The following is a 23,573-nucleotide window of genomic DNA, read 5'->3' on the forward strand; positions in this document are numbered from 1 at the left end:
AACTTCTTTTAGATTACTGTTATGAATTAATTTATGTTCAATTCTGTATTTCTTTAGATGCACAGACACAGTTTTTCCTGAAGAGGACCTGAACTTACATTTTAGCTGTAAATCTCCATTCGGTCCATTTAGATTCTTTAGGGTCATTTATCAAAGCAGAGTTTGAGGTCCACTCAATAGGAAGCCTTTTCAGAATAAAAGCACATTATCATAGCTTGTGTAATGGGCAGATTTCCTTTTTTAAACTAAAACAAGTTTTTTTCAAGAGTTTGTTTCAATATGTCAAAGATGTTGGTTGATGTTATTGAAAACTAAATTAAATTAGAAATCTTAAACTGGACCTCTCATGTTCAATTAATTAAATGTCCAGGAAACTGGACAAACTTAGGTCAATTTAAATTTGATGTAACAATCAGTGATGGATGGTAAAATGTCGTTTCAGGCTCATGATTCAGTATCTCTGATGTTTTACTTCCCTCTAGTGGAGAAACTTGTGTGGCACATTCAGGCTTCATCACTCGAGGTGCTCTCACCACTGTCTGCTTTAAAGAGTCAGTTCACCTAAATTATAAAAATACACATCTGCTCTCTTACCTTCACTGGTATCTATCCATGCAGATACTGTTTGTTTTATTTTGCTGGATACTGTACAGTTTGGGTCCACACCCAAAGTTTTCAGTGAGAATTTAATCTTCAGTCCATTACCATAATGTAATTTTCTCAATGTCTTGTGCTTCACCTTTTGTGTATTGTTCCAAAAAGTATAGTCGATCTGCATTACTGTCTGTTCTTGAGTCCACTGTGTGCTCAAATGCTTTAAGAAAAGACCTGAAGACGAGAGGGTCACCACAAAACACAGGGATGTCTTCCTGGGGTAGACGAGCCAATTGTTGATGTTTGACCTGCATCTCTCCCCATGTGTACTCAAAACTGCCGAAAGGCATTTCTAACCGTGAACTGCCACCAATATGGTAAATGGTAAATGGTCTGTACTTATATAGCACCTTTCCAGTCTTCTGACTACTCTATGCACTTTTACACTACATGTCTCAGTCAGCCATTCATACACTGATGGCATAAGCTGCCATGCAAGGTGCCAACTGCTCATCAGTCTGTGGACGAGGTAAAACAATTAAAATCCACCAGTTTAGTCAGCGCTCTTTTGTTTTCTCCGTCAAACTTCTTTTAGATTACTGTTATGAATTCATTTATGTTCAATTCTGTATTTCTTGTTGTTGGACTCTTTTCAGGAAGAAGAACACTCGGAGCTCCACCACTGAACCACATGAACCTGTAGAAATGATAGAGGTAAGACACACAGAAAAGGAGAGGCCCAAATGACAAAACTTATCTAATATCACATGAATATTAACTTATTATCAGTGCTCTGAAAAGTAAAGAAGGTGTTAAGTGAATTTCATATTTGAAATACAGATTGATGATAAAAACAATATGATGCCTTTCATGAATAAGCTAAAATACAATTTTAGCTTATTGATAAATGACATCCATTGATCCTCATTTTGTTGTCTCTCCATCAGTTCGACTCTTGTCCTACATATGAGAACGTCTCAGACTTCACTGCAGCACAGACAGAAGACACAGAGGAGCAGGAAGACACGGTGTGAAGTCCAGTCAGGTTAGAGCCTTCTGCATCGAATAAAACAGGCTGACTTCAGATTTACAGTCACAGTTACAGTGATAACTTTACACAAGTTTTCTGTGTTTTTTTTCTTCAGATGCAGATGAGCCAGAGTCTGGACCCTCCTGATGGAAGCAAAGCAGTACGACATTGAAAGATCACAGTGGAGAGTGCAGCTGTGGAAGATGAAAAAAAGTTTTCATGTTCAGTTTTCAGTAGCAGCAGCAGGTAGGAGTCAGCAGCGCAGGCAGTCAGCAACAGTATGTAGCAGAAAGTTTAGAAGAGTGTGGTGTTGGCAGCTTGAACTGATGTTGACGTGTCAAACATGATTTCTTGTTTAGTTACGCTGATGGTCAGGTGGTTTGTGACTTACTGATTTATAGCTTAATGCTTAAACTTAGAGAGCTTATTTTTTATGTAGAGTTATATTACACAAATCAATGATTAAAGTTGTCATGCAAAATGTTACTTTGAAATTGAGGTGTCTGCACATAGATGCATAGTTACATATTAACAATAGTACTATTTTATACAGATAGTTTACATTAAGACACTTATTTGTGTAGTTAGCTGGTATTCTAAGGCCATCTAGACTTTGGGGTTATTATCCTGGTATGCTGTCGGGTGTGTTGATCTATGTAGGATGGGATGTCTCACGTGACATGTGGGGTTTCTTTTTCCTGCTGTGTGTGTGTTTTACTTTAAGCAAGGTTAATGGAGAGGATAGGTCAAAGGTTAAGGCCCATAGGTGGGGTATCTTGGGAAAGGAAGTTCTCTTAGCTATCTGTCCTTAAATGTCCCCTGTCTTGGGGTAAGTTTTTTTTGATTGTATGCTTTGGGGACATGACCTACCGTATATAAGGGCTTGCTCTGCACAGTTCGAGAGAGTCTCATTATTCGGCCAGGGGCTCTCCAAGTAACGTTTTACTTGTACGATGCTGAACTTATTGTAATAAATTTGTTATGCAACTAAGACAATGTCGGCGGAGTTTCTCTTCAAACATCTTCAACTGCATCACAACTGAATATACGACATAACTGTACATAATAATAAATAACTTTTGAGAAAATCCTGATCAGCTTCTGAGTTTGCACCTGTCCTCGCTGACAAAGCCAATAAAGTCTGTTCAAACAGAGACAGTGAACTGAAAGCATCACATTTTACTCCATGTACAGTTTAGATTTTCACACACTAAATCAAACATAAGCCCAGCAGTAGCACACTTTGATAGATGTCACATTTTCCAAGTATTCCTGTGTCTGATTCAAAAAGTGCAGCTTTTCCTTATTTCTCTCTCTTTGTCACTTTTTGTCTCTATGAGGATGAAATGAGTCACAGTGTGATCGTTTATTATGATTCATGATGTCACTGCATATGAAGATGCACAGACACAGTTTTTCCTGAAGAGGACCTGAACTTACATTTTAGCTGTAAATCTCCATTCGGTCCATTTAGATTCTTTGGGGTCATTTATCGAAGCAGAGTTTGAGGTCCACTCAATATGAAGCCTTTTCAGAATAAAAGCACATTATCATAGCTTGTGTAATGGTCAAATTAAGAGCCTTTTTTCTTTCTTTTTTTAACTAAAACAAGTTTTTTTTAAGAGTTTCTTTCAATATGTCAAAGATGTTGGTTGATGTTCAATTAATTAAATGTCCAGGAAAACAGTTTAAAATGCAAACTTAGGTCAATTTAAATTTGATGTAACAATCAGTGATAGATGGTAAAATGTCGTTTCATGCTCATGATTCAGTATCTCTGATGTTTTACTGCCCTCTAGTGGAGAAACTTGTGTGGCACATTCAGGCTTCATCACTCGAAGTGCTCTCACCACTGTCTGCTTTAAAAAGTCAGTTCACCTAAATTATAAAAATACACATCTGCTCTCTTACCTTCACTGGTATCTAGCCATGCAGATACTGTTTGTTTTATTTTGCTGGATACTGTACAGTTTGGGTCCACACCCAAATTTGTCAGTGAGAATTTAATCTTCAGTCCATTGCCATAATGTAATTTTCTCAATGTCTTGTGGTTCACCTTTTGTGTATTGTTCCAAAAAGTATAGTGGATCTGCATTATTGTCTGTTCTTGAGTCCACTGTGTGCTCAAATGCTTTAAGAAAAGACCTGAAGACGAGAGGGTCACCACAAAACACAGGGATGTCTTCCTGGGGTAGACGAGCCAATTGTTGATGTTTGACCTGCATCTCTCCCCATGTGTACTCAAAACTGCCTAAAGGCATTTCTAACCGTGAACTGACACCAATAAGGTAAATGGTAAATGGTCTGTACTTATATAGCACCTTTCCAGTCTTCTGACCACTCTATGCACTTTTACACTACATGTCTCAGTCACCCATTCATACACTGATGGCATAAGCTGCCATGCAAGGTGCCAACTGCTCATCAGTTTTAGCAGCTAACCATTCATACACATTCACACACTGATGGCACAGTGTTCAGGAGCAATTTGGGGTTCAATATCTTGCCCAAGGACATGCAGACTGGAGGAGCTGGGGATCAGACCGCTGATCATCAGATTGGCTACTACTAATACTATCCACTGCTCAACATATACACTTACTTTACAGATAAATAATAACAGAACATCACATTGTGACAACATTTTGCATCAAACAGCAACACAACTTTACTGTGATGTGGGCGTTTACTGACACTGGCATCACCATGTATGTTAATAATCTAAAGAGGAAGGAAATGTTGTCTTTTACCAGCCTGATATCCGTCTTCTGTTTATTGAACACAGAGGGAAGTCACCGTTAGAAACGTCGTCCGTCTTCAATGTAAGTAGAATTGTTACTGATGTGACTGATACTGTTTACTATTTTATCTTATTTTATCTGCTGACATGTTTGATCGTCTCTGAAGCCTCACAGAGAGATGAGAGGAGCAGCTATGAGTTTAACTGCAGCAGCGAGTGGATTTGTTGTCGTCCTTCTCTCTGTGTCAGGTACTGTACATCTACAGTTACATTCACTGCGTTAAAGATGAGAATCTCTGGAAATAAATGGATCAGATCAGTTACTTTTAGGTTTTTTGAAAGGACTTTAGTCTCAGTGAAGTTTCTATCTGTAGCTAATTTAAACACTGTAATGTTTTTTTCTTCTCTTCATTAGTTGCTGCAAACAGTTTAACACCTCTCGGTGTTCTGCATACATGTGTGGTTTTCACACCAGCAGCCTGACTACAGAGTGAACAGACAGAAGTGACTAAGAAAAGCACAGACTCCTTTGCTCTGACTGTGACTTCTGTATTTCTGTGTTCGTCCTGGTTTCACTTAGAAAAGACATCAAAACATTACAAGAATTATTTTTACATGTGTCAACATGCGAAGAATGATACAGAACAACTCTGAGTATTATATGTTCTACTGTTCTTCTCTTATATTGCAGAAAAATTTGTAAAATTATTTTTTAAATTAATCTTTAATGGGAATTTTTAGAATGAATGGACCAAAGTAGAAACACACAAATATTTCAGTGTCCCAACAAAGAGAAAATATGACACCTGAAATTATATTTTCCAGTTCAGTTCTGGTTGGACAGATACAAGATTAGGAACATTGTCTGATAGCTGAAGATTTTTAAATGTATCCCAATTCCCTTTCCCCAAAATAATGTTAATAGTATGATGTATTTTGATGAATTAACTATTGTTGTTCATGTGCTCTGTGTTACAGTGGTACAGGGTCAGGATGGCTGGAGAGTGACTTACACTGCTACTGAGATCTGTGCCTTAAAAGGATCAACAGTGGAAATGAGCTGCACATACACATATCCAGCCACAATCTATAGCTCAGTTCGGGAAACATTCTGGTTTACAAAATGGAGTAATAATGATTTTGTGGATTTGAGAACAGACTCAGAGTATTTAGGTCGTGTGCAGTACATCTGTGATAGCAAGTGCACTCTGAGAATCACAGACCTGAGAGAGAGCGACTCAGCTGAGTACAGGTTCAGATTCATAACAAACCATGCAACAGGGAAATATTTTGGTAGACCTGGAGTCACTTTGTCTGTCACAGGTAACATTTTCATTTGAGTAATTATGAATTGACTTCCAAGTGTTCAACATTTTATGGAGTGTACTTGCATCTGTGTTAATTTATTTATGTTTATATGTGTGAAATGAAGTCTTCTCTTCCTTATTCACATGTTCAGCTCTCCAGGTGCAGATAAACACATTAAAGGTCTACAAGTCGTATAACCAGGCAGAGCTGACTTGTCAGAGCAGTTGTCGTCTACCTGGTCATCGTCGCTACATCTGGTACAAGAATGGACAAAACATTCAGGGACAAACATCTAAATCTTATTCAGGCCACTTTGATCCTGCAGACAGATATTCATGTGCTGTAGAAGGATATGAGAAGTCCCGCTCTCCTCCAGTGTGTGAGTTTACTTACAGTGTTGCACTAACATAACACCAACTGATGTAGTACTGTATGTTAACTGGATATAACTCATATAGACATGCTGCATCATTATCTCTCATTCTCTTTTTATCACATTAAACTTAATCGCAGAGATTCTCTGATTATCTGTTCTTGCATCTTTATTGACACTGAAAAAACACAACTGAAAAGAATGAAGCTGTTTATATTTTTTCATTAGTTTAAAGCTGAACTAGTTTGGTATTTCTGAGGCGTAACATACAAATTAAAACAAAATGTTAAATGTGTTCATGTTTTCTCCTCCAGATGTTCCGAGGGTTGAGCCTGTGTCAGTGAGTCCCTCTGGTGAGATAGTGGAGAACAGTTCAGTGACTCTGACCTGTAGCAGTGATGCTAACCCAGCAGCTAAATACACCTGGTACAAGAAGGATGGAGGTCCAGACCTTCATCCTCTCAGTAAAGAAAGACAGCTCGTCTTCAGATCCATCCAGTCCTCTGACTCTGGAGAGTATTACTGTACTATGAGACATCTGATGTACTTATCTAAATACATCTCTCTTGATGTCAAATGTGAGTAGTTCATTTAAAAATGCATCATACAACTTTTTAAAGCTTTATGATCCAGTTATGTGTTTTGCTGATCATGCACTTTCTTCAGCTCTGCCTGTTTCACATTCACAGTCTGCTGCTGTAGTTCACTGAGCAGCTACAGTAAATGATGTTAAGGCAGTTTTATTTACAATTGGCTCTCTGATCTGCACAGATGTTCAGGGGACTCAAACCATCAGTAATCCAGAAAACAAACCTCTAAAGTTTCAGATGCTCCCACACATAAATATACAGCCAAGATCCAATATGACCAAAGATTTCTGCTCTGTTATCAACTCTGTCTCCTTGAAATCCTCTTTATATACTAGTTTGTTCTGGTGCTACAAAACATGTAGCACAGAAATCTATCATCTTTTATTTGATCTCCTCCAGATGCTCCAAGGCTTCCCTCTGTGTCAGTGAGTCCCTCTGCTGAGATAGTGGAGAACAGTTCAGTGACTCTGACCTGTAGCAGTGATGCTAACCCAGCAGCTAAATACACCTGGTACAAAGAGAAGCAAAAGCTGCCTCAGAGATCAACAGGCATCTATCATTTCACCTCCATCAGCTCTGAGGACAGAGGGAACTACTACTGCAAGTCTGAGAATCAGTATGGACAGATCATGTCATCATCTCTACCTGTAGATGTCCAGTGTGAGTACAAAAAATAAGCAAATCTGTTGTCCTGGTGACCCATGTTTTTGGTGCAGAACCCTTGCCCATAATTCAAAATGCAACATGAACCAAAGCGAAGACATTATTATTAATATAAATAAACAAGTCTTGAAATCTCCTCTAGATCCTCCAAAGCTTCCCTCTGTGTCAGTGAGTCCCTCTGCTGAGATAGTGGAGAACAGTTCAGTCAATCTGACCTGTAGCAGTGATGCTAACCCAGCAGCTAAATACACCTGGTACAAGGAGAATGAAGACTCACCAAAAGCATCAGGACAGATCTTCACCATCACTGACTTCAGACCTGAACACAGGGGGAATTATTACTGTGAAGCCCAGAACAGAAGAGGACGTCATAACTCCACCTTACACCTGATTGTTGTTGCAGGTCAGTTAGGTCATTTACTGTACATGTTAATATGTAACAACCCATAAATGTTGCAAACAATGGACAATTTCCTGAATATAATTGTTAATAATATGCTCGATCTAACAACATGTATCTTAAAGCGATGAGGATTCAGCAATGCAGGTCTTTGTATTGAACTGTGGTGTAGAAAGATGTGTTCTCGGATACAAGCAGCCAAGTTAAGATTTCTTCACACAGCAGCTGTTTCACTCTGTGAGCTCAACAATAGAGTTTGAGAGATGAGGTTTTATGATGATGAAGAGATTTCTGATTATTTTGGTGAATTTTGAGTGACTCACAGTTTTCTCTGTCACTACTCCACACTGGATATCAGTTTAGCACAATAAAATATACATACAGGGAGAAGGCTGAAGACATTTAGTTTAGATTTGCAGCACATCTTTCTGAACAATGTTTGCTTACTGTCCAACTCACAGCCTGTTGCTCACGGCCTGAACAATCCAGCATTGGTCAGGCTGTACTACATGAGCCCACATGCTGACAGATATTCCACGTGTATTGAGCAGGACATTAATAGATGTAAGATGCACACATGTACCGTAGATCTGGACAGGTTTTATGTTTGTTTTATCACTCTATGGGTCCATTCCAAACATGCTGTAAGACCCTAATTAACGGTTTTCTTTTGATCAACATTTATCAGCGTCAATGGGAGCAGGAGGGAAAGCATCTGCTGCTGGAACAATCGCTGTTGTTCTCCTGGCTATCCTCTCCCTCTCTGTCTTCCTGTGGATCAGGTGAGCACTTCTCTTTGACTGATTCTCTGATGAAAGTTTGTCTAGAACTAAAACATTTGATCATTCATGTTTTAATTATTTCTCCTAAAAAGAAAAAAGAGGGCTTCTGAAGAATCTCCTGAGGCTGAAGAGAGACCAGGCAACAGGGAACAGGCGAGAATAGTTACGTATATTATTTCAGAAGAAAAGAAAACCATTCTGCTGAGTCACTCACTGTCTTTAAGTGCTTCAAGAAATTCTCTTTTGACATCTTTCTTATCATAAATTAATATCCATTACATTCCCCTGATTCTCCTCTTGTGCTAGATGTGACTAAACTCCTCTCACATCCAAAAGCTTTCCTACTGTTTATATTGTTTTGTATATTCCTTTACCTAGCTCTTTTCTGTCATGCAGCTGCATTTTAGTGAAGCAGGAATATTTGTTCCATTATTATCACAGCTGCTGTTGTTTCCTCCACAAGAATGCACTATTCAAATGAAAAATCTGATCATTTAAATGTGTAGCTGAAAGTTATTTTGCTTATGTGTACCTGATCAGAGACAGCTGGAGGAGCAGGGTGACCTTCAGTACGCCTCCATCCACTTCTCCAACAACCAGGCAGATTCTCTGTACTCCAACATCAGAGCAGCTCAGCGCCTCAGACACATGGAGCAACAAGACGTCTCTGAGTATGCCGCTGTCAAAATTAACAGTGCCAGAACTGCCCCAAGGTGAGCAGCTTGATCACTGCAAGATTAAAAAGACATGAATTCATTGCTTCTGCATTTCCCTGCTCCGTTTTCATGTTGATCACTGTTGGAAACTAAATTATTTCATACTATGTCTTCTTTTTCCTCAGAACCAGAGGACAGAAAACTGAAGAGAATCCAGCTGCCTTGTACAGCACAGTCAACAAAACCCGATGAGCACAACATACTTTTCATTTATACGCTTATATGTCTTTTTATTTTCTTTATTTTTGATGCATAACATAACAGTTTTACAGAGTTATACATATTATTATTAATTCTGCAATATTCTGTCACACTGGACCTTTAATACGTTGAATTGTAAATCTAACCTGTGTAACATGCTTCTCTCTAACAGTCTCTAACAACTTCCTCCCTCCTCTCTTCCCCCTCAACTTCTTGTGTAGCTTTAATGATGAGATCGACTCTTCTCCTTTATGTGAAACATCACTTCAGGAACAGCATAAAAAAATGTACTTAAGCATTTGGAACCATTAAGAGCATCTTTATTGTCATCATGTGCTTGTAGCTATAAGGAATTTATCATGCGTACATGATTTGATTTGTTTGATTTGTTGGTTGCATTGGATTTAAATATATACTGGCATGTGAAATAAAGGCATTTTAATTTTGACTGTTTTTGATTTGAGACTATTTTATTATTGAGACAATATTTTACGTATGCAATGAGCCGTTCACAGGATGGAATTAGCACAGTATAACTTAAGTAGTTGTTGACTTTGGAGTTACTTTTAGTACTCCATGAATTACACTTAGGACTCACATGCCCCACATACTGTTAGGAGCTCCTTTTAACCCTTAGGATGTTTTGTGAATATTGCCCCGCTTTTAGTTCAGAACGAGAAGTTAAATTGAAATCCAACATTTGTGTGTGATATAAGAGTCCCCACAAGTCACAATCATTAAAAAAAACAGAGACAAATTAAAAAGGACTGAAAACATAGTAAGAGATACATAAGGCTCAGTGAGGAAGTAGATGACAGACCACAGTGCAAAGTGTCTTACAACAGATGCAGTCAAGGACTCTGTCATGAAGCCAGTGCCATGACAGTTTTGGTGTTGTGTTTGTCTGTACTGTTTGTTATTGTTCTGTCTCTTCCTGTTTCTCTGTCTGTTACCTTACAGCCCAGCATCACCTTAAGCCCTCCTGCAGCTATTTCCCCCCCGGACCCACTCTCTGTCCATGACCCCCTTGGACCAGCAACCCTCCTTCCCCACACCTCCCTTATCATAAATAAACTTGTTCTTTTGACTGTTGTTGTCTCTATTTGGGTTCCTTGCTAAGTTGTGACAGGCTCCTGTTTTTTTATCGCTGTGAAATGACTCAGTATTTACGTGGCAGCCATGATAAAAGTTGCTCAAATTCTCTAAATGAATTTCATGGAAATTGAGTCTGAAGTAAAGACTTTTAGTAGTTTTATTCTTTGGTCACACAGTTATACAGAGTGTCATACGGAGCAGTCTGGAGGATGAGATACGAAAGTAACACAAGAGCAAAGTATTTATCAAAAAACACACTTCCCACAGTCTAGCTCTGCAGGACACTGAACTGTTTAGTCTTTCATAGTGAAAGGTCACCAATTGTTGTCTGGAACACTCCAGATGCGTAACACCACAAGATAAAAAGATATGAGGTGACTAAGAGATATACTACTTCTAATTTCTACTTGCACACATCTATAATTTTTCATTAGTTGGTAGAGCAGCCGCCCTATGTGCAAAGGCTCAGTCCTTGCTGTCGAAGCCCAGGGTTCGAATCTGACCTGTGGCTCTTTCCCACGTCATTCCCCGTCTCTCTCTCCACATTCCTGTCACTCATCAGCTGTCTCTATCAGAAATAAAGCTTTAAAAGGCCAAATAAAATCATCTAAAAAAAAAAAAAAGATTATTCACCTGATCCATCCACTGATATACAGCAGCTAGTCAGGATCATATGTCACAAATGTGTAAAATAAAACAGACCTCTGACAAATGGAACACACATGTTGACTGTATTTCATTTGTACTTTATCTCAACAATATACACATATTATAGACGGTTGTGTTGCTACAGTATTTATGTGGCAGTAAGTCATACAGTGTTGTCCTCCTATGCTTCAACTCAAGTGAAGTTGCAGATTCATCTCATAGAGACAACTTGTAGGCTCATTTCCCCAGAATCACAAAAACAATGGAAAAGCCCAGCTGGTGTTTGGCTATGCAGTTAGACAAATAAAACGGTTGACTTGATGCAGCATGTCTGACCTGAGAAGTGCTACAGTATTTAAAATCTCAGTGTGGTGACCTACTCAAACAAATCGCATATAAAAATCCACAAATAAATAACAGATTACAGCTTCATGTTGCGTTCAGATTGTTTTTGTTGACTGTGCTGTACAGTGCAAACAAATCCTCCCCATCTTCTTGACGTCTTGTTCTGTAAAGGGAAAAAACAAAGCATTAATACTTTCAGGTAAATTTTAACCTAATGTGTGTGTGTGTTTTTTAACTGTATAGCACTTAAAATGTTTATGTGAGAGGAGCGGCTTACCCTGAGGCACTACTGTTATTGTCGGTTTTAACACGAGTGTAGTCAACACCTTCCTCCTCATCCTCGTCCTCTGTTTGTCTGTGGGGCTGAGCTGGTCTGAAGTTGGAGTAAAGCGCTGCTTGCTGGCTCAGAGAGAACTGGATGCTGGAGTAGTTGAGTTCATCCTCCTCTTCTTCTGGTTGTCTCTGTGCTCCAGCTAACATGTTGCCGTACACTGGGCTGGTGTGTAGCTGACAGGACAAACAGAAGTCAAGTTTAACTACAAATTTATTGCATTATTTATTGCACCCCAAAATTACAGGAAAATACCTGCTGGATTCAGGGTGGGATCGTGGGAGGTTGCTTTTTGGTTCTTTATATGTTTTTTTTGCTCATCCTGAAGTTTCAGATTCGTTTTTTCTTTCAAGTTTCAAATCAGTACAACTGTGGATCACACATAAATTTCAAGTAACCAGAAGCAGAAAGAGTAATGTGGATTATTATTTCAGTTTATGAGCAGAGTAGCATGAATGGAAGCCAGCTAAATTATTGTGGTGTTGCTTTCAGCTGAACCTGGTCAGGAGGTGTTAAAGTCTCACAGTTTGACTTATTTTCTTGCTGCTAAGAAATGAGAAATTATGATTATGTCAGGGTGCTAAACATTTAAATATTGTATCCTGGACATCAGTTTTTATTTATATGTTGTTGTTCCCTCCCTATTTATGCCAGTTCATTGGGTCAAAAGCAAAAATTAATTATATTGACTATATATAGCAAGCACCACCGTTATGACATAAATTAAAATACAGTAGCATACAGGCGGCAGGTTCATTCCTTATTGTTGATTGTTGCTCTGAATCCTGATTGAAACCAGTTGAAGAACCCGAGCTAATTTGGTGAAAAAGTGGAACTCTGTATGCACTTTTCTTCCTAATATGTCTCATTTAGAGCCACAATTGTACAGTAACTGTAATTGTTTCTGAACCTTTCATTTTACCTCCACTTACTATCTTGCTGTCATATTTTAGCTTGGAACTAATCATTGATGTATGTGCAGGGAGGTTGCGTACCACCAGCCGTACACATACCACAGTGAGCTTCACGGTAATGTGATATTGACCAATATGAGTAAGCTTCACAAACCTTCTCACTGGATATTTTTAACAACTATAAATAAATACAAAAATTAAGTGGCAGGGTAAGAAGTGTGAACTTCATTCATCATCACAAATATGAAACCAATAAAAAGTTGCTTCTCTTAACCTTAAAGGTCTGTGCATCCACATTACTAAAGCTGTAGTCTAACCAGCTGTATAGTTTGTGTGTGTGTGTGTGTGTGTGTGTGTGTATGTATTCACAAAAAATTCACAAACTAAGGTATGTGACCTCCCTCTAGTGGTACGTGGAGGAATATCTGAACTTGAAATTGTTTTTCCTCTCCCCTCGTGGGTATGTATGGTTGGGTCTTTCTCTCTGTTTGTGCGTGCTGCTTGGCGTGGCCTCCAGTTTCTCTGTCACCTGCCTAATCACTACAACAACTGCGACCTGCACAGGATAAAAGACTGTCTCAGTCTCCCAGACGCCACCAGATTGTTCAGTCTCCTTTCTCCTCTGCCATGTACAGCTCGGCACCAGCACTGCATTCCTGATCACCGTCACCACAGAATTCATCCCGTCCATTTGTGCTGAACATCACTTTTAATTTGAGTTACTGTTCAATAATCAAAATAAAAACAAAATACTACAAAATTTTGAATGAAAATATTGCTTCAATATCTGCCTGCTATGTAGTCATGTTCATGAATATATCACATGCATACATACAGTTCCAAGCTAAGACGTGACAGCAAGATGGTAGGTGGAGGTAATATCAAAGTTTCAAAAACAATGCAATCATGGCTCTAAACGGTACATATTCCAAAGAGAAGTGTGGATCGGGAGTGCCCTTTTTCCGTCACATTACCTTCAGTTATGAACTTGTCCCACTGACTAATATTTTCTGAGGTGGCGCACAATGTAAAAAGTTTGAGAAACACTAACCATCCTTTGTAAAATAACACCCAGCACTGAGAAGGTGAGCAAAAGAGGGACATTTCAGACGAGCATGTTTTCATTTGTACTGTAATACTTGAGCTCTTCCTTTCTCACCTGTGCACTGTTGTCAGGTCTCTCTCCAACCTTCGATGTCTGTGTGAAGGACTTATTTCTTCTGAATGGGAGGTCGAGCGTTTGAGTTAAATCACTTATACAGAACGGCATTTTAGATGCATTAGTGAACATTGAATCACTGTGATATACATTTGCTCACCTCATCCATAGGAAGACAGCCAGGAGTATGACAAGCAGGAGAACAACAGAGACCATTCCTGCAGCTACTGATTTCCATGCAGCTGGATAATCAGGAGGAAATAATGATTTTGTTGTTTGAGTAATCACAGCTCCAGAATCTCCCTTATGAGTGCCATCATTTTTATATCCACTTATTTAAAGAAGTATTTATCACTCACCTGTTATGGCTAGAAACTGTGTTTTTATCGAAAGGAGGTGGTGATGCAAATAAGATCTGTAGTAAAGAGGTGTATATATGTGAACGCACATAACTGACCTGCCACAACAATCAGGTGTAAGGTGGAGTTATGACGTCCTCTTCTGTTCTGGGCTTCACAGTAATAATTCCCACTGTGTTCAGGTCTGAAGTCAGTGATGGTGAAGATCTGTCCTGATGCTTTTGGTGAGTTTTCATTCTCTTTGTACCAGGTGTATTTAGCTGCTGGGTTAGCATCACTGCTACAGGTCAGATTGACTGAACTGTTCTCCACTATCTCAGCAGAGGGACTCACTGACACAGAGGGAAGCCTTGGAGGATCTGGAGGAAAATACAAATAAAGTCAAAACACTTGACATTAGGCATTGTGCCTCCCAATGTGGCATTTTATTACAAACAGAAAAGTTTCCATGAACATTATTCCCTCCTTTTCAATCCTTTCCCACCCTGACAGGTGACAGATGACCTAATCCATTGTAACTGATACAAAGTTGTGTGAAAATGTGTGAAAGCTGACCTTTAAATATGCAGCTGGTACAACATGGATGTATAAAGAGAACCGATACTGTGTTTGAGGCGAGACTCATTCATTCGTGATTCATGATAAGCTGCTCAGTGGTACATGAAGCTAAAAAAAAAAAAAAGTTTGATGTTTGGGTTTAAAATTACCCAGACCTTGTGTGACCTATAGAGCAAGCGCACAAGAGACTCAGCACTAAGAGGCTCTTAAAAACTAATTGATTTCTATGTAAGCTAACTTCTTCTGGACACTTACTGTTGAAGCATATCCCCTGTCACAGTGAATGCCAGGTATAGCTGATGTATGTAAGATGCTGAGCTAACTTTAGCTTTGGATTTATCAAGTTCATAAACTATGTGCCCATTCATAAAACTGCTGAGCTTGTGCTATGTCATTAATTTTGTGACGTTGAGTTTAATTTCTTCCATTGCTCTCTGCTCTCTACCTCCCTATCTTGCAATGGCTATTGCTTCACTACATCACATACAGTTGTTACTGATTGTGCTCAGTCAAAGTTGAAATAATTTGAACTTTAAGTGCAAATTACCCCAGAGCAGTGCACCCAGCCATAGGTAGTACGTCTCCTAGTTGAGCTCTCCTCATAGGAAAGGAGTGATACAGCTCAGAACACTTTTAAGGCAAATCGTGTCTTTTAAACCTAACTTGAGATAAAATGATTTAATCTTGTGGCTCCACCAGACTTTCTCAATGTTCTGATTGTCATTTTGCTCAGGTCATGATGCTCAGAAGAATGTATTCATATTCAGATGCTTATAAGTTTATGGGGGAAAGTCTTTTTGGGCCACTTAGCTTAGTCAAACTGGCTTCAAAACCCATTCTGCAGGAGATTTCACACCTCTAATTTTTGGAAAAATAGAAATCCCAGAGGTAAATGAGGTATGTATGAAAGGACCTAATATTGTCGCAAGCCTAAAATCATAAAATCAATCTATAAATGATATGCTACTTACACTTAACATCTATAAAGACAGATGAAGAGTTAATCTGTCCATACAGATTCTCACACTTGCAGTGGTAGACACCGCTGTTTTTAGAGTTGATGGAGGTGAAGTGATACATGTCTTGTGGTTTCGGGTCCTAGTGTTTGGTTTTCATCATTCAACAGATTTACTTATTTTTTGTACTCACACTGGACATCTACAGATAGAGATGATGACATGATCTGTCCATACTGATTCTCAGACTTGCAGTAGTAGTTCCCTCTGTCCTCAGAGCTGATGGAGTTGAAATGATAGATGCCTGTTGTGGTGAAGATCTGTCCTGATGCTTTTGGTGAGTCTTCATTCACTTTGTACCAGGTGTAGTTAGCTGCTGGGTTAGCATCACTGCTACAGGTCAGAGTCACTAAACCGCCCTCCACTATCTCACCAGAGGGACTCACTGACACACTGGAGGTCTTTGGACCATCTGGAAGAGATACATTGACATGGATTTTTATTCATTATTGCAGCAAGAGGTCTTATATGATGGTTTGAATCAAAGCAAGGCAGTAAACATAAATTCCAATAGTGATAGGAGGATCTTCAGCGATTACTGATGGATTATAGCTGTAGACTGTGAGGATACACATAGACAGCAGGCTACACAAGACCAGTCAGTAGACTTGTGTAGCCTGCTTGTGAGAGCAGGCATAATCTGCAAAACAGATATAAGATATCTGTTGCTTTAAAACATAAAGTCTGTTTTCACTCACATTTCACATGAACAGAGATGGATTCAGATGTCCTCCTCTTCAGATCGTTCTCAGCTGTACAGTAATACTCTCCAGAGTCAGAGGACTGGATGGATCTGAAGACGAGCTCTGCTTCTTTACTAACAGGTTGAGGGTCTGGACCTCCATTCTTCTTGTACCAGGTGTATTTAGCTGCTGGGTGAGCATCACTGCTACAGGTCAGAGTCACTGAACTGTTCTCCATAATGTCGCCAGGGGAACTCATCTGCACCAAGGGAGCCATTGGAGCATCTGGAGGAAAAAATATAAACATATATCATGTGTTTTAAGGGCTTTGTTTCTTCCTAACCTTTCATATACCAACAGTAAATCTTTACATCTTTCCTTATACCAAGTCACTCTGAGCCAAGCCAAAATATGTTGAACTTTCTCTCAGATTTTTACCTAATGCACAATCTTTTTTTTTTTATGGATGTCTTTTGTTGTTGGTGCAAACAAGCTGTAAACACAATGATATGTGATATATCATCGTGTAAAAATGATTTGGTGAACTAGCACGTACACTATATTTACCCATCCAGCAGAAACAAAGCCACACTAGCGTTCATTTGGATTTAGGTTTGTGTCCACCTGATGAATCTTAGACCAATATTCACTCTCCATTTAGCTGGATTTGGTTCTATTTGATGAAGTCCTGACAAAAATATTTGGCTCTTTAGCAGCTAATGCATGTCATATCACATACACATAGCCATGTTGAAAGATTAGTGATTATGGCCACATTAAAGTTTCCAAATGTAACATTTTGCTAGTGACACAGTGGAGTAAACTTACAGACTGAAGCAGTGTGGTAATTCTTGTATGCACAGGAGTAGTGGTCTGCAGGATTAATGTATCCTCTATAAAAAGGAGATGTTTCTGCCATAATTTCGGTTTTATTCTTGTACCAAATGAAGGAAGAACGATCGGAAAGACAGCTGCTGTGACAAATCAGCGTTGGACCAGTAGAAGACCGGATCACCTGCAGCTGTAAATCTGGATCTGTGAACAAAGAACAGGAATGTCACATAAAATAAACAGGAACACAACATCACTCACCACCTCAAACAAGCTAGTACACTGGACTGTGGACACACTCAATAACTTGCAATAAAACACCCATAATATCACCCTTGAGATTATCAACACATCATGTACAATCTTTCCTTTTAATCTCTTATCAAGCCACGAGAATGGTGTATGGATGTAAGACATACATGTACACAACAGCACACTCAACCGAAGCAAATCACATTTTTCTGAATCTGTTTACAACTACATTTACTTCTCATTCAATACTTCCCATTGTATTAACATCATTTAATTTACTTCTCATTCAATACTTCCCATTGTATTAACATCATTTAAAGGATCATTTTCAAAAGAAAGTATAATCTCATCATGAAAACATATATATCAACATTACACTAAAATCTGCTGTATAGGCCTCAAGCTTAGTTCATCATGTGTTCATCAGTACCTGTGACAGTCAGAGTTGTACCAGGTAAAATACTCCTCCATTCAAACCTTGTTCTTTTGAATTTGAAGCGATACTGAGTTGAATCACTGGCTTTTAGATCGCTGATTCTCAGAGTGGAGTGTCCTCTCTCTGTATCAAGGACCTGAACACGACCTGAAAGCTGTGACGGGCTCTGCCACTGATCACTACGTTCAGGACTGAACCAGAATTTAGATGTGATGGGTCCACCATAGCTGTTGTATGTGCAAGAAATGTCCACTGATGAACCTTTGAAGGCACAGATGCTTCTGTCAGTGTACGTCACTCTGTTGCAGTTTTGACCATAGACACCTAAAAGATCAAATATTTTGGATCATTATCATCTTTATGTATGGTCATTTACAACTGGTTGTATTACTGTAACAAAGGTACCCTATGTAAAGGGTTCATGAAGTCGTGACAGAGAACACAGCTATAAAGTTCAAAATGGCATCAAGTTAGAAGACTGAAGTAAACTTACACACTGGAGAAGAGGGCAAATCCTCATGTCCCTTTACAGCACAGGAAGAACTGTCATAATAATGATAATGAGACTTCCATAAATATGATGTTTTTCCATAAATTTCCTCTCCATTTCTGTACCAGATGTAAGAAGGATGACCTGGCAGATGACAACTGCTGAAACAGTCCAGCCAATCTCCAGATTTTTTCACCTGCAGATCTGGATTTGTGAAGAAGGAACAGGAATGTTATTTTAGACAAAACTGTACACACACAACACATTGATATTGTTGTTCTTTAGATGTTGAACATTTGGAAATAATTAACGTGAATCTAAAAGTTACCTGTGACAGACAAAGTAACACCAGGTGAACTAGTATAAGTTCTATCTGGTTGATTTGTTGTGAATCTGAACTTGTAAACAGCCGAGTCGCTCTCTCTCAGGTCTGTGATTCTCAGAGTGCAACTTTTCTCTTGACAACTATATCGCATGCGACCTGAATACTCTGTTCTCAGATCGACAGGTACATTTCCTTTTAATTTAGTAAACCAGAATGTTTCCTCAACTGTAGTATCGCGGTTATTTTCTCTCGGTGGGTATCTGTATGTGCAGCTCATTTCCACTGTTGATCCTTTTAAGGCACAGATCGCAGTAGGAGTGCAAGTCACTCCCCAGCTATACCAACCCTGTACCCCTGTAACAAAGAGCAGAGCAGAAACTACAATCAGACTCACAACAACGTCACAGGATAGACTTGAATGTAACCTGGACCAGGTTCAAAAACAGCAGAATCTTATTTACTCAGTACTCAGAGACAACATGCCATTTTCAGAGCAGATATTCTGGTATGTCACAGCAGGTAAGTCACAGGTTTAACATATACATTAAAAATGAGTTCAATCAGACTGAAAGGTTCCAGGGTCTGAGCATTGCTGAGAACTGAGCCAAAGTTTCATCTGTGCTCAACCTATATTTTAAGTCAATGAAACATTGACACATTTTTACTGGTAGAATAGAAACAGAATATGATTTATTTGGGTGGGGTATGTGGAAAAAGGTCTGTTTTGCTTGATTTGTTTCATGTCTGTGGTCAGGTCAGGAGTGTGAAACTACAGAAAAATGCAGAACACGGATGTGAAACTATTTGTTGCCATTATGTTGCTTATACGAAGTCTCTGTTGTCATGTTTACCCGACTCACAAGGTTTGCAAATAGGGGTAAAGAAGATGAGAACTAGTCACAGAAATGAAATGATTCAGTGGCACTGTCTGGATTTTTTATTAGGATATTTCCTCTTTTAAACGAGTACTCAAGCTGTCTTTAAGCAGGTAACATTTTATGGTAAGGTCACTAAAATACAGTGGATTCATGAATGATTTAATGTGTTTAAAAAATCATGACTTCATTCATGTAGTATTTTATGAATCATCAGGAATGTACAAGTATTAACAGTGGTATTAATTATGACTCAATGCAAGAACAATACAGCAGCTAAAGTATTTCAATCAAATCAATCAAACTGGTTCAATCTATATATATAAAGCAAAAAGGGGTGTTGTTTAGCTCAGTTGATAAAGAGCATTCGCCACATGTACGAAGGCTCAGTCCAGCAGGTAAATCACAGGTTTAACTTTTGGCCTTTTCAAGCTTTATTTTGATAGAGACCGCTGAAGAAGTGAGAGGAATGTGGGGAGAGAGAGAGAGATGGGGAACAACATGCAGCAAACGGCGCAAGTCGGATTAGAACCCTGGGCTGCTGCGGCAAGGACTGAGCCTTCGTACATGTGGCGGATGCTCTATAGTAGAGAGCATCCGCCACATGTACGAAGGATGTTGTTTAGCTCAGTTGGAATAGAGTCTACACTAACTGAGCTAAACACCACCGCTTTTTGCTTTAATAATTTGACCGTCTGTCACTGAAAACATGTCTGGCTTATTTTCTACTAGCTGAAACGTGTTTTTTTTCTACTGATTTACATTCAGTCTAAGCAACTGAGCGGAGAGTGTCGACTCTCAGATTTCTTCCTTTGACTGTATTTAAGTTTCTGTGTGCCAGGATACAGAAAAAACAGTTTGAAAAATAACATTAAGTACTCAACTATTAACCATTTCAAGTTTTACAGCAAGCAAATATCTGGTGTTGCAGAGCTTAAAATGTAATGTCACACTGTATCACAACATCATCAAATCTGTTAACAATGTGGTAAATAATCACTCAATATATTTTTCTTGAACCTTCCTTCTGTCAAAGTCTTTCAACTAAAATAAGCGTGCTGGTTATGTTAAAATGTAAATGTAGATGTACAGTACCTGACACAGAGAGGAGGAAGACAACAAACCCACACGCTGCTGCAGTGAAACTCATAGCTGCTCCTCTCATTTCTCTGTCTGTCAAAACATGTCGGGAAATGTGCAAGAAACACTACACAGTATGTGAGTTATTCAAATCAGCTTCTCTGCTTAAGTGGTCTTCAGAGGATACACATCCTCTATGGTTCCCACAGTTGAACAAGTCAGATGGTTTTCTTCCTCTTTATTAACATGCATGACCAGCTGTCTGTACATCCCCAGACTGAAATTAACACAAGAAATGATGCTGTTGTTTAAACTCTTTCTTTCTTAATATGACTATGAAAAATGGAAACAAATTTTGTGGCCTGTTGGTACCAGAGTCACTCACATCACAGCACGTCACACATAACACAACTTCTGAGGACAATTTCACAGGCTTTGATTTAACTTTAAAGACGCTTTAATGTATTATGCAGCTGATAATTCAACTGATCTCCTACAAATATGTATGTCTTGACATCTTCTTAGATTGAGATTATAAAATAGTCAGTTTAAGACATGCCCTTTGCCTCAAATTCTCAGTGGTGGAAGGTAACTAAGTACACTGTACTTACAAAAGTACAATTTTGCAGTACTTTATTATTTACATTTTGAAAAAGTATGATTCATATTACATATACAATACGTATATACAAATATATCAATTTGTTGAGAAATTCACCAAGCTGCCATTTTCTTGCCTGCTCTGTTGTTTCCCTAACATAAATACTCTACCACCATTTCTGATCCCTCCAGTCCATCCTGCCCTGCAATAAAACCCTTCCTGCCTTTTCTATCACCTGATCTTTACATTTCTCTCATCACCTTTGCAGTGCACAGGTCCAATTTCACTCATCACATGCCAGATTTATTCTTGCTTACTCCTTGGCCTGTTTTGATCTTCCTGCCTGATTTTGACCTTTGATTATTTTTGACTATGAGTAACTTTTACCTAACCTGCCTTTATCTTTGAGTCCTCCTGCTTCTGGGTTCAAGTCTGTCATTCTCTGAGCCTTCATACCTGTTCATTCACCTAATCTGTCATACTATAGAAGAACGGTTTGCGGACGGCAAGCTGACCAGTATGGGGTCGGGGGGGTCACTTATTGCTCACACTCTGGTGATGGCAGTTTCAAACAATGAACACCTTGCATGAATCTGTTGACAGACTGAACAGCCTGGGAAAATCATTTTAGAACTGAAAATCTTTATTCAATAAAATATCAGGTTATTTAAAGAACATAAATACGTGCAATAAAACAAAACAGTGTAAAACAAGATAATAAAAACACACAACCAGAGTAAATAAACATTTTCTTTTCAGTTATGAGATTATACTATGAGGAAAACTAATAATAATAACAACAAAAGCACAAAATTAAACTGAAAATGCAGCAGAGTAGAGAAAGATTGTGTTAGTTATACTGTGTACTTAACAAGATACTGGAAATGGTTTTGTCAGCACTATCAGCAGGATATTAAAATTAAATTATGTATTAGTATTTATGAAGTACATGCTTAGCACATGTTAGCTAACTGATACTATTACACTAGATAAATGACCAAGGCTGGGTGTCATAACTATTAATAAATTAATTAAATATTACAGTATATCAAGTCAAACCTAATATTCACACATTTTATTTAGTTACAGATAACTGGTAACAGAATATAAGGTAAAGGTATTGTTACCAGCGCTGCACACTTATATATAACAAGAGTGAAACAACTGACCAGGTTTATGGCAGCCAATCAGAGACTCAACCTACTGTGACGTCATCCACTGGTTTGTGTTTTGAAGCCTTAATCTTAGCATTATGGATGTTGCCATCTTGGTCTTTGTTGACCATTTTTGGACTGGAGTGCGAACTGGTGGTATCGTGACTTCAGTTGTGCTTGGTTTTAGCGGCATGTGTGCTCAAATTTTCTCATATTACACCTAAATAGTACACTAAAATGTTTCTGAAAATATTTCTTGAGCCCTGTGTGTTGGAGCTGCATGGGGCACACTGAGAATAGCTTGTCAATCAAAAGGTACCCACAACTATTTTCTCTTTGTAACATATATTTATCTAAACCAGGGGTCTTCAACCTTTTTCAGCACAAGGACCCCTTGGACCAGAGACAAACAGAACAGGGACGCCCATGTGTAATGAATTTTTTGAAATGTGTCACATTTTAAGCCTGGCCTATAATAACTATTATATTTACTTTATTCACCTTTTATTGAACCTTATTAACCTATGTATATACCGGGTTTATGTGTTTATGATTGATAGAACCTTAAAGGATGAAATGCAGGTTTAAGACACACTGTGTAACTAGGCTGTCAATAATCCCGAACCATTGACCATACTATTGTTGACAAACATCTGAAACTGTCAGATATATATAGCAAAGGTATGTTGACTATGGTTGAATCCCTTATATTGTGAATGCAGATAAAAATCTCCTGTCTGGGCCCCCCCAAAAAACTTTTGTGATAAACGGTTGGTAGTAGGAGAAGCTCCATTTGTTTGTTGTTTAAACGCCGTACACAGACCACAGATTTGTGTTCATACTCTTGGTGTTTTGGTGACTGTGCTGTAAAGTGCAAATGGATCTTGCACAGCATCTTGACGTCTTGATCTGTGAATGAAACAACATGTTTAAAGAATTATGAACTCACAAAATTAGTGAAGAACAGGTTTTAGATAACAGACAGACTCAACAATATTAAAACTGTGAGAATAAAAAAATGTTT

General features: G+C 38.6%; 3 protein-coding genes across 15 annotated transcripts in view; 1 reads left to right on the top strand and 2 right to left on the bottom strand.

Annotated features, from left to right (window-relative positions):
* The window catches only part of LOC104939516 (B-cell receptor CD22), a 509,789-nt gene that overhangs the window by 30,171 nt on the left and 456,045 nt on the right, over positions 1-23,573 (bottom strand). For 11 of the 13 annotated variants that reach the window (XM_027283227.1, XM_027283224.1, XM_027283222.1 and 8 more), the window contains 4 exons: positions 18,019-18,348; positions 17,334-17,540; positions 16,521-16,790; positions 15,956-16,234 (listed from right to left, as the gene is read on the bottom strand). In XM_027283227.1, the coding sequence (XP_027139028.1) occupies positions 15,956-16,234; positions 16,521-16,790; positions 17,334-17,540; positions 18,019-18,348 (1,086 nt within the window). Of the gene's footprint in view, positions 1-14,346; positions 14,608-15,955; positions 16,235-16,520; positions 16,791-17,333; positions 17,541-18,018; positions 18,349-23,573 lie in introns of all 13 variants that reach the window. The other 2 variants (XM_027283233.1, XM_027283228.1) reach the window with 2 other exon arrangements.
* Positions 4,513-11,087, top strand: LOC113746651 (B-cell receptor CD22-like). The gene is made up of 10 exons (XM_027283236.1): positions 4,513-4,613; positions 5,343-5,687; positions 5,824-6,051; positions 6,360-6,623; positions 7,035-7,295; positions 7,441-7,701; positions 8,387-8,480; positions 8,573-8,642; positions 9,021-9,193; positions 9,322-11,087. The coding sequence occupies exons 1-10, from the start codon at positions 4,544-4,546 to the stop codon at positions 9,386-9,388; spliced, it is 1,833 nt and encodes a 610-aa protein (XP_027139037.1). The 5' UTR covers positions 4,513-4,543; the 3' UTR covers positions 9,389-11,087.
* LOC113746653 (sialoadhesin-like) lies at positions 18,518-20,943 on the bottom strand. The gene is made up of 4 exons (XM_027283246.1): positions 20,810-20,943; positions 18,843-19,193; positions 18,659-18,718; positions 18,518-18,567 (listed from the first exon to the last, which is right to left on the bottom strand). The coding sequence occupies exons 1-4, from the start codon at positions 20,877-20,879 to the stop codon at positions 18,551-18,553; spliced, it is 498 nt and encodes a 165-aa protein (XP_027139047.1). The 5' UTR covers positions 20,880-20,943; the 3' UTR covers positions 18,518-18,550.

This window comes from Larimichthys crocea, chromosome X (genome assembly GCF_000972845.2).
Source record: "Larimichthys crocea isolate SSNF chromosome X, L_crocea_2.0, whole genome shotgun sequence".
Taxonomy (NCBI): Eukaryota; Metazoa; Chordata; class Actinopteri; family Sciaenidae; genus Larimichthys; species Larimichthys crocea.

Coding starts and splice junctions, on each gene's coding strand:
- LOC113746651 (XM_027283236.1), top strand. CDS start 4,544: ATGAGAGGAGCAGCTATGAGTTTAACTGCAGCAGCGAGTGGATTTGTT. Junction 5,688..5,823: donor AGTCACTTTGTCTGTCACAG/GTAACATTTTCA, acceptor TCACATGTTCAG/CTCTCCAGGTGCAGATAAAC. Junction 6,624..7,034: donor CATCTCTCTTGATGTCAAAT/GTGAGTAGTTCA, acceptor GATCTCCTCCAG/ATGCTCCAAGGCTTCCCTCT.
- LOC113746653 (XM_027283246.1), bottom strand. CDS start 20,879: ATGAGAGGAGCAGCTATGAGTTTCACTGCAGCAGCGTGTGGGTTTGTT. Junction 19,194..20,809: donor CTTCCTCCTCTCTGTGTCAG/GTACTGTACATC, acceptor TCTTTGTTACAG/GGGTACAGGGTTGGTATAGC. Junction 18,719..18,842: donor TGTTACTTTGTCTGTCACAG/GTAACTTTTAGA, acceptor TCACAAATCCAG/ATCTGCAGGTGAAAAAATCT.